General features: G+C 39.6%; 1 protein-coding gene across 1 annotated transcript; it reads right to left on the bottom strand.

Annotated features, from left to right (window-relative positions):
• Positions 1-250: 250 nt before the first annotated feature.
• On the bottom strand, positions 251-7568 carry LOC121864093 (calcium-activated chloride channel regulator 4A-like). The gene is made up of 4 exons (XM_042363001.1): positions 7329-7568; positions 969-1085; positions 758-858; positions 251-433 (listed from the first exon to the last, which is right to left on the bottom strand). The coding sequence occupies exons 1-4, from the start codon at positions 7554-7556 to the stop codon at positions 274-276; spliced, it is 606 nt and encodes a 201-aa protein (XP_042218935.1). The 5' UTR covers positions 7557-7568; the 3' UTR covers positions 251-273.
• Between the last annotated feature and the right edge of the window lie 3422 nt (positions 7569-10990).

Raw genomic sequence — 10990 nt, 5'->3', positions numbered from 1 at the left:
GGCTGCCAAGCTCTTTCAATAAACCGTTAATTATTATTATTATTATTTATTATTACATACACACACACACACACACACACACACACATACACACACACTACTGCCTCCTGGATGCCCATTCTCCTCACTTCTTGTGTATCCTTCACCTCCTCGATGTCACCTTCTTGCTCCTGTTACTATCCACTTATAAATAATATTATTTCTTAACTCTTTAGCTTTAGAATATCATATAATTTACACACTCGCGGAAAAGAGCACACATAGCTGCAAGCCTCACACCTGAGCCTTGACGGCGTATCTCCCTGTGGTAGAGTAGACAGTGAGATAGCGGGAGTAGACACCATCTCCTGCCTGGTTGTCTGCTGCTTGTCCATTATCCAGCAGCTCTAACTCAGTGGCTCGGGCTGTTGTGTCTGGTTGACTCACATATGCCCTGTAAACATGTTCATACAGTGATGATAGCATCGTCTAAAACTCTAAACAATATATAGTTAATGTTAATAACGTCGTCTTCTAAACAATGTTTAGTTTCGCCTATTTTCACTTCCTTAAGACATACCGCAACTGTTAGAAGTTGATTGGTTGTTGGTTACTACGTGGTTCAACCAGCAACCAATCACTTCCAATAACTTTGGCGTTCGCTAATAACTTAAAAAGTGGGTGAAGAAGCTTAGTGTATAGGTCAATTATCATTACAATTATAAGAACTTCATTGGGAATTGGTCTATCTTGCCAGCAACACCTGTACTAAGCTAACCTAACACGGGCGCCGACGACGGGGTTATTTCCTTGCTTCACCTCAGCGTAGATAATGATGGGATTGGCGGAGGCGTCCACGTCGCCTGCCCCGGCGCTCATCTGTCAAACAAACAAATACAGATAAGATATGAGACACTAAATCTTTGTAAAGGAGCAAAGAAACGTGAGTGGCTAAGTTTTGTAAGGAAGAAAAGCGTAACGCAACTTACCCAGGCCCGGGAGTAGATCGGCATACTGGTAGGCTCCCTGGCTTGTGCTGTCACGCTTACACGAACGTGGTTGTTGACATTCCCAGACAAACCGACACTCCATTTCCACCTCCCTGTCTGTAGTAGCAGAAAGAGTTACCTACTTGTCTCTCTGAGTGAGGCACTGTATTGTACATAGAGCTTATTTGCAAGGACCTAAGGTACTAGATGTACATATAGTGAAGAAGAATAAGCCATGAATAAGATAGTTCAATTAGCGCTTAGCCCATTGAACGAGGCATGTACATGAATAATAAATTGCTCCTGCCACACACACACACAGACACACACACAGACACAGACACAGACACACACACACACATACTGTAAGCTCATAAGCATTCAAAATATATACACAAAACGTGATAAAACCAGCCAGGAAAGGGGAGACACTGGAATACCTTAGCTTTCGTCTCTGTTCAAAATATTTTCAGAGGCAACTGAATTTACAAGGACTAAGAGTGCTTATAAACAATGGGTGACCTTACATAGCATCAATTCAGATCAATAAATAAATAAATAATGTTGCGGAATATCTCACTACTGGTTATTGGGTTTTTTTATTTATAGTGGATGGTAATGCAGTGGAAGCGCCCCTTAGAGAAAATCCCGAACCAGCACAAACACAATTAATAAAAGTATTCTCTGTGACCGTGGAAAGCTAATACCTGTGAATGGGGTTAATGAGACGCACTTCTAGTCCTTTCAACAATACAGACGGAATCAATTATTGTACACAAGCACTAGAGTACTTCTTAGCGTAACTTACAACACTACAATGGGAAACAAAAGTTATACATGGTATCAAAAAAATTATTAAAAGTTATTAATTGCATCTGAAAAGACTACTAATGCAGCAGTACTACATACACCACAACAGACACCAGAACGAGGAACTCATCTGAAACAATTATGATTTTAAACTGGTCAGTTTTGATGTAACATCACTCTTTACAAAGGTCCCAGTTGATGATTTACTGGAGTTCCTCACTGATTCCCTGGGGAATATTTCATTGCCCGTCTCGAAAGATGGCTTCATCGAACTCATCAAACTATGTATTAAGGATTGTAAATTTGAATTCAATGGAGAATATTATGCTAAAAATTTGAATTCAAATGTACAATCCTTAATACATAGTTTGATGAGTTTGATGAAGTCTCTCTTTCGAGACGGGCAATGAAATATTATCCAGGGAATCTCCTTTGTCTGTACTCACTCCAGAGATGTGAATTACACGAAAGCGTTTGGGATCTTCGTGTTTTCTTGTTTCCTTGTGGTTATCAGCATATATATATATATATATATATATATATATATATATATATATATATATATATATATATATATATATATATATATATATATATATATATATATATATATATATATATATATATATATATATATATTTCATGTAAATCCACAATGAAAACGTGGATAAGATAAATCTTGATAAAATCACACGGGAAAATGGAAACAACGGAGCACCTTAGCTTTCGTCTTTATTCAAGACATCTTCAGAGGCAACTGGATTACATGGACAGAGAGAGGCTTAAATATACAGGGTGACCTTAAAAACATGAGGTCAGGTCATAATGATGTCATCCACTAATCCCCACACCAACACACACGTAGAGGAGCTTAAGAGAAGGGGGTTGACGTGACTAGTCAGGTCAGGTCAAAAATAAGGGACCCACAAAATAACTATCATACATCTAGATCAAAGGTTTTCAAAGCATTTTTAACCTTGGGCCACTGACAAATAAATTTATGTAACATATTATCAGTTTTGAACTGACCATCACTTAGGTTTATTGATTTTAATTCCTTAATCAAACTAGCTTCAACCAGAAGTCTTTCTGTGACACAAGATGATTTAAATACTTCTAAGCTTTTTTCCCAAGCAATGGGGTGATTATTATTCCTAACATGAACGAACAGGGCACTGCTTTCAGATGCAGTTCTGATATTATACTTATGTTGTTTGATTCTAAGCTGCAGTGTTTTTCCTGTTTGTCCTACAAAATTACAATTACATTTGCTACATGGAATACAATAAACACTTCCATTTACATTCAAACTTGGGCTATTCCTTATTAACATATTGGTAATGGTTGAGTCATACTTGAAAACAACATTAATATTTAGAAGCTTGAGGGACCGAACTAACGGGACAAATTCATTACGATAGGGCAGAGTAAAAATATTCTTAAGTGTAGGAACATGTCTTGAATAAAGACGAAAGCGAAGGTGCTCCGTTGTTTCCATTTTCCCGTGTGATTTTATCAATATATATATATATATATATATATATTGTTACGAACCCCTCCACCCAGAGCTACGAACCACGCCATCTATTGTCCTGATCTACCTACCCAGCACCACGAGCAACGCCATCTAGGGACGAGACACGAGTATGACTCGTCTTAGTTACCACTCCGGGGTTTCTCTTCTCCATATCCTGGTTGTTGCGTCACCTCCTCAAAGTCTTCTTTGTCAGCTCCAATTCGAGGAGAGAGGACTTGGCTCTGGGAAGTGACCACAGGATCATCTATCCTCTAAACCTACGGCAGTGACTACCTACCGTCTTCTACAATACTCAGCCTTACTCGTCAGCCATCTCAGCTCCTCACTTAAGTACTTTTATCTTGTATTGCCTCCCCCACGTCCACTTGCTTCAAAATGGTTTATGTTGTATTAATATGTATATACTGTTAATGTTTAGGTTAAGTTTGGTTAAGGGTAATTTATATGCTGAATATTTTGTTAAGGGATTTATGGTACTTTATTATACACAACGAAAACTCGCATCCTTTGTCTACCCTTTTATAGTCCGATTGTCTTTGTTTTTTTTTTTTGTTACCTGTTGGGATCTGGGTAGACGTATAACTATATTCTAAATCCCCAACTCGTAACAAATGGCGACCGTGACAGGATACGACCTTAAGTACCATATTCCTTCCTCCCTTGTTACTCAGTGTTAATTATTCCTCCCAGTCACTTCTGTTCACAATTGCTTTACGGTAGTTTAAAGTTTCCTTCATATGTGTGTGCATATATTGGTATTATCGTATAGTAAGAGTGACAGACGTAGGATATTAGGTTCCAAGTGTCATAAGGCTTACCTGTTATTACACGTGGCAGTCGTGTAGTAAGTCTTATCGAGTGTAGGGAAGAATCCGGATCTGTTTAATGCCGTACCCTCACTCCAGAGTAGGCTGTTCCATAGTCACTAGTTTAGGGTGAAGTGATATCTTGGGACGCCCCGCTCTACCAGGACCCCATAATTATAAAGCCTCCATTATTGTTCTTCTCATTATCTCATTCGGGGTCAATCATACCAAACTCAAGGGTTGTTAATCCGGATCTTTATATTAATGCCGTAATACGCCCTTCCTCTTTCAAGAATCTCAGGGTTGTTAATCCGGATCTTTATATTAATGCCGTAATACGCCCTTCCTCTTTAAAGTATCTCAGGGTTGTTAATCCGGATCTTTATATTAATGCCGTAATACGCCCTTCCTCTTTAAAGTATCTCAGGGTTGTTAATCCGGATCTTTATATTAACGCCGTAATACGCCCTTCCTCTTTAAAGTATCTCGGGGTTGTTAATCCATATCTTTATATAAAATGCCGTAATACGCCCTTCCTCTTTCAAGTATCTCAGGGTTGTTAATCCGGATCTTTATATTAACGCCGTAACACGCCCTTCCTCTTTAAAGTATCTCGGGGTTGTTAATCCGGATCTTTATATAAAATGCCGTAATACGCCCTTCCTCTTTCAAGTATCTCAGGGTTGTTAATCCGGATCTTTATATTAATGCCGTAATACGCCCTTCCCCTTTCAAGTCTTATCCTTATCTAAGGATCTTCTCAGAAGAACAATATTCATAAGTGTAATTTCCCTAGGTATAACTTGGGTAGTTTCCGGGACTTTCTGGTTATCCACTGCCGTGATATTTTCTAGGGTAATCCACTTATCTTTTGACCATTAATTAATTTATCTAGGTTTTCTTAATGGCCACCTCAGGATTTGTTAAACTTGGTAGTCCTGGAGGAGTGGAAGAGCAAGATACCATTTCACATCTTGAAGCATGTGGAGGAGCGTGGAGAGGTTAATTTAGGACGTGCTGCTGAGCTGGCTGATGAGTACGCCTTGCTGGTGGAGTCACTGTGCCGTAGGGAACGTGGTACTTCCCGACATGTTAGGTCCTCCTCTGATGATAACCTTGGGGACGTGAGTGGTAGGTCGAAAGGTCCCACACCTACCCCCCCTGATGCAACCAAGTTTTATTGTTCTTACTGTAAAAACCCAGGCCATACGATCCAGACTTGTAAACACCCAAAGTGTCGAATTGCTAAAAGTAGTTCCCTGGATCCCAAATCCAAACCAATAGCAAACACCAATGTGGAAAGGCCCCATCAGGATCTCTTCTCTTCATTCACCTATGAGGGAAAAATTTCAATCATAGAGGGGTCTCGTTCTTTCCCTATTCGTATACTACGTGATACGGGCGCAGCACAATCTATCCTCCTGTTTAACGTCATTCCTGATATATCTACCGCATTTACTAATGAGTGTTCTAATTTCAGATCTCTCATCCCATTCTTCCTATCCTTTAGCTAAAGTGCACCTCCAATGTCCCTTGATTACTGGGGAAGTGCAAATAGCCATTAGGAAAGACCCAATGCCTGTGTGCGGCATTCATTTATTATTGGGTAATGACTTGGTAGGAGATCTAGTGGTTCCTAACATAAAGACAGTCGACTCTCCCTTACCTGTCAACTCCACCACTGACCTTAAAGAAACTATTCCTCATCTTTTCCCATCTTGTGCTGTCACCCGGTCACAGAGTGTGCGAAATGGGCCCTCTTTATCTAAAACCACCTCCAATATCTTACTACCCACAGAAGATCTGTACAATAAAACCATTAGTAAGGATGAGCTCATTACAGCCCAACAATCTGATCCATCTTTGTTCAACCAGGTGATCACCTCCTTCGCGCCCGCGCTACGGAGGTCTTTGGAGGGGGGGGTGTGTTACGAACCCCTCCACCCAGAGCTACGAACCACGCCGATACGATACGAAGTCTTTAGTTAAGAGGTGAAAGAAGATTATTAGGAGTTGAAGGAAAAGTGGTGAAACTGAAATACAGTAGGAGTAGAAAGAATCTGGGCTCAACCAGATCGCTTCATCTTTCTTATTGGTGTTTTGTCTTTGTTCTGCTCCCTTGGGTCGTCAGACCTTTGTATTAATATTGGTTTATTTATATAATGCTGCTTATTATTATTATTTGTTATTGTTGGAGTTAGTGAGCCCGCCCAGGTCCTTGTGTAACTGGGAGGGTAGTCACATTTATTTATTTATTTATTTATTTATTTATTTATTTTTTTTTACTAAGATGTTAGTTCAATGTTAAATGTTAAATGTTAAATATTAGTTATGTTAGTCTAAAGGTACACTGTATGGAGAGGCCTGCCAGGTTCTTGTGGAGCTGGTAGGTCACTCTCATCTTTTATTCTCTCTATTAATGTTTTATATGTATATTGGGGCAGGAGATGGTTCAATTACTTTCTTCCTGGCTGATTTAAACCAACTGTGTTCTTGGAATTCTTCGTTGTCTATATTATTTATCCAGTTTTGATATGTTTCTGTGTTAAGTTCAGTCACTTTTTTCCAAATATTTACAGCTTTGTTGTGTATATCTACATTGATTGCTAAGAGGTTTGCTCTCTTGTGTAGCTGTTCATTATTGATGTGGTCTGTATATTTTATGTTATATATAAATCTGAGGGCTATATTTTGTACTGCTTGTAACCTTTTAATGCACGTTTTACTAAGGGTGTTCAATGGGATGGGTGGGTAGTCCATAATTGATTTAACAAGGGCAATATTGAACCTGATCTACCTACCCAGCACCACGAGCAACGCCATCTAGGGACGAGACACGAGAGTATGACTCTCTTGAACCACTCCGGGGTTTCTCTTCTCCATATCCTGGTTGTTGCGTCACCTCCTCAAAGTCTTTGTCAGCTCCAATTCGAGGAAGAGCACTTAATAAATTTATCCACGTTTTCATTGTGGATTTATGTATATATATATATATATATATATATATATATATATATATATATATATATATATATATATATATATATATATATATATATATATATATATATATATATATATATATATATATATATATATTCGGAAGCATATCACGCATCTTTGTCTGGAATAAATTAAGAGAGAGAGAGAGAGAGAGAGAGAGAGAGAGAATACCAGTGTCATCGCTACTAAGGAGAATTACTTTACCTGTGCAAGCGCCACGTCAATGGTCCACATATTTATGATGCTGTCCAGCACTGCAGTGGTGATACGAGTGCCATTAGGGCTCACAAGATAGGGATTGGATGTGATATGATTTGTCGAGTCCATGTCGAGACGAAACTGTAGTTTGCGGCCCACTGAAGAGTCAACGTTAAAGGTGCTGTAGACAGTCAAGTTGGCGCCTTGGTACTCCATCTCATGGATCTGAACCATAATAACAACATGAGTCTTCCTCCTGCGATGAATATCACACTCACTCACTCAGGCATGTCATCTATTTATTGGTTAATAATAGTTATGTGAGTATTACAACTGTCATGTATTCAAATAGCCTCAGAATATAGCCGCTACCCCCCCCCCCCCCCCTTTACCAGATGTTACAGTACTTGGCGTGAATTCGGGCAGCTTAAATTATAAGCGCAGCACATATGTGGATGAATTGTGCCTTTGATGATAAAAGCACGAAATTTGGCACATATTTAGGGTATGCCTAGTTAAAGAAGTTTAGCCAAAGGGCATCGTAGATTTAACCCGTGAAAGCAATGGCGCCCATAGTCTATTAGGTTAACTCCATTTGATGGCAAAAAAAAAATTCTTACTTCATTCCAGTTACTAACTCAGCCGGCACAGGATCCACCACACTGGCAAAGAGTTGTGTATGGGAGGGCTGGGTGTACCCTTCTTAGTCAGTCCGCATATATTACCTCTATAATTTGTGTGTTCGGTTAATTTGTTTTTATGCCTGTTTCCTTGGCGGTAATCAGATTTGGATCTGAAAAATTGGGCGACTGTTTAGAGATCCCTTCAGGTTCTCTCAACATGATAGCGCTGTAAGCTTAGCCTGTTTATATTGTTTGTAAATTATTTCAGCACGAGACGCTGATAAATGTGTCCGTACCTTGCCATGGATGTTTGTAAAAATATTGATTTGCTTTTTAGAGTAATCGTCCATGTTGTACATAAGTAGAGGAGTTCCTGTAAGAACATCATGGGGTAAACATTTGTCTGTGCCATAAGCAATACAGTAGGGGAATTGGCCTGTGGAACTATTGATCGACCCATTTATCGAAACTGCTACTTGAGGTAACCAGTCCTCCCATGCCATGTGCATGAGTTTCATAATATCTCAAGAATTTCAAGGATTTTATATTGGTTCTTTAAACCAGACCAGTCGCCTGTGGGTGATAAGTTGTGATGTAGCTTTGTTGGATGCTGTATTGCATGAAAATTTGTGTTAAAGTTTATTCTTAAACTCTGATACGCTGTCGGATAAAATAACCTTGGGTGTCGTGAATGGGTCATATCATATTTTCACTAGAGCGTGGGCTACTGCCTCGGCTGATTTTTCCTGCAAAAGAACTGAAATAACAGATCTGTAGAAGTACGTAAATATAACTTTGGTGTTTCTTCGAAAGTTGTAACAAGTCAATTGCTCTTGTGTAGAAATGACGTTACAGTGGAGACCTTAGCTCAACACACGATGAACCTTTAGCAATGAGTTGTTCGATGTCTATATTCATGATATTCCAATTCTAAGGTTTTCTTATTTCCGCTAGGCATTTGTCACGTCTGGGATAGCCTGCATGAGGGACATTGTGGCACAGAGTAAGTACAGCCATTCGTAGTGTGTCAGGTACAGCAATTTGTGTGACAGTATCCTGTGCATTCGGTCTGCAGCGGTGGAGTATGTCTTGTCGTAGTTCAAACTGCCAGAACAGAAGAGGTAACTTAAGTAGATAAGCTTCCTCCCCCGACTCTAGAGCAAAAATGACTGTAGTCCACAAGGAATCAAGTCATGTTCACCCCGTAATTGCGATAGCGTAAACAAAGATACAGACGTAACTGGTCTGGACAAAGCATCCGCGACAACGTTCGCTCGTCATAGAAAGTACTTGAACACGGGGGGCGAATTCTTGAATAGTTAAATACCAGAGTGCGAGTCTGCCTGAAAGGTTTTTCCAAAAGAACAACTCCGCCACAGCTACATGATCCGTATGGACGGTTATGGGATATTAAAAAAATAAATCCAAAGGAAATTTGCAAAAGACCCATAACTTTCGGTGGTGCTTATTGAAGTATCAGAAATACCATAGAGTAACTCAAATAGTTAGAAATGCCAATCAGCATCAGGCGACAGTAATAAAACCTGGAATGTCATAAGTTCTATTCAGAACAGGAACACTCAGCCTTCGGTCCCTCACTCAGCTTTTGTGATAAATGATTCAGTTGTAACGGAACCCTCCCCCATTGTCAACCACTTCAATTAATATTTTATTGATGTTGGCAAAAATCTTGTAGAGAGCATCCCAGATTACCAGGAGGAATTTTGAGCCTACCTCCAAAACAGACAGCAAAATGAGCTACTCTTATCTCCTGTCACAGCAGATGAATTATTTGCCATCATAAAAATGTCCAAACATGCAGCAGCAGGCGAAGACAATATACCAATTAGCACCATTAAGAAAATAGCCCACTTATTACTACCTGTCCTCATACACATTTGTAACTCCTCCTTCACTAGTGGTGTCTTTCCGGATAAACTGAAAACTGCTAAAGTTCACCCAGCAAAAAAAAAAAAATCTGGGGACAAAGGTCTCTTCAAGAATTACCGCCTCTTATCAGTCCTCCCAGCCTTGAGTAGGATACTGGAAAAGCTAGCATGTAATACAGTAGACTAAATTCCTTCTGCAATGCCAATAACATCTTCACAGACTTCCAGTTTGGATTTAGAGCTAGAAGGACGGCTGAGAGTGCTCTGCTATCCTTTACTCATGACATTTTAAATTCTTTGATGACAGTCAGTTCACAGTCGGTGTATTCTTGGACCTCATTAAAGCCTTAGATACTGTCGACCATACCATCCTCCTTTCAAAGCTTGAACATTACGGCGTTAGGAACCTGCCCCACAATTAGTTTACCCCATATCTGTTCAACAGGATGCAGTATGTCTGCTATAATAATTACCAAGCAGACTCTTCACCAATCTTGTATGGCGTCCCCCAAGGTTCCATTCTCGGCCCGGTACTGTTCTTGTTGTACATAAACGACATATTCCACGCCAGCACACTCATAAAATGCAACTTATTTGCAGACGATAGTAATCTTTATGCCAGCAACTCAGACCTCCATTCCTTGATGAGAACTATGAACACTGAATTAACTAAAGTCAGGACTTGGGTAATAGGTAATAAACTGACCTTAAACCCTGAGAAAACCCACTACACGATCTTTCACAGAAGGAAAAACTTACCCCCAGACCAGGACCCTCTGTACCTTGGTAATACAGTCCTCAAACGCGAACAAAATACTAAATTCCTCGGAGTTATTGTTGATGAGAAACTTAACTGGAGAAACCACATACAAGCCATTCACAGTAAAGTCAATAAACAGTGTGGTATCATATATCACACTCGACAGTCACTCACTCTCACAGCAATGAAAGAAATCTATCATGATCTTGTTTACCAACACCTGATACACTGTCACACACTATGGGGGAGCCTCCAGCTCTTCAAAAACATAATCTCTGGTTACTGCACAAAGGAGAGTTGTACGGACAATGACATACTTGAAAAAAAAAAGCAGATCACACAAACGAAAAATTTGCTATAGTGAAAAATTTCAAATCCGAAGATAGTAACACCTAC

This window comes from Homarus americanus, unplaced genomic scaffold, assembly GCF_018991925.1.
Source record: "Homarus americanus isolate GMGI-L3 unplaced genomic scaffold, GMGI_Hamer_2.0 scaffold55027, whole genome shotgun sequence".
In the NCBI taxonomy this organism is placed as follows: Eukaryota; Metazoa; Arthropoda; class Malacostraca; order Decapoda; family Nephropidae; genus Homarus; species Homarus americanus.
The sequence above is the reverse complement of the archived record's forward strand: the minus strand, read 5'-3'. Positions and strand labels throughout refer to the sequence as shown.

Coding starts and splice junctions, on each gene's coding strand:
- LOC121864093 (XM_042363001.1), bottom strand. CDS start 7,556: ATGGTTCAGATCCATGAGATGGAGTACCAAGGCGCCAACTTGACTGTC. Junction 1,086..7,328: donor TTGACGTGGCGCTTGCACAG/GTAAAGTAATTC, acceptor CTGCTACTACAG/ACAGGGAGGTGGAAATGGAG. Junction 859..968: donor CGATCTACTCCCGGGCCTGG/GTAAGTTGCGTT, acceptor TTTGTTTGACAG/ATGAGCGCCGGGGCAGGCGA.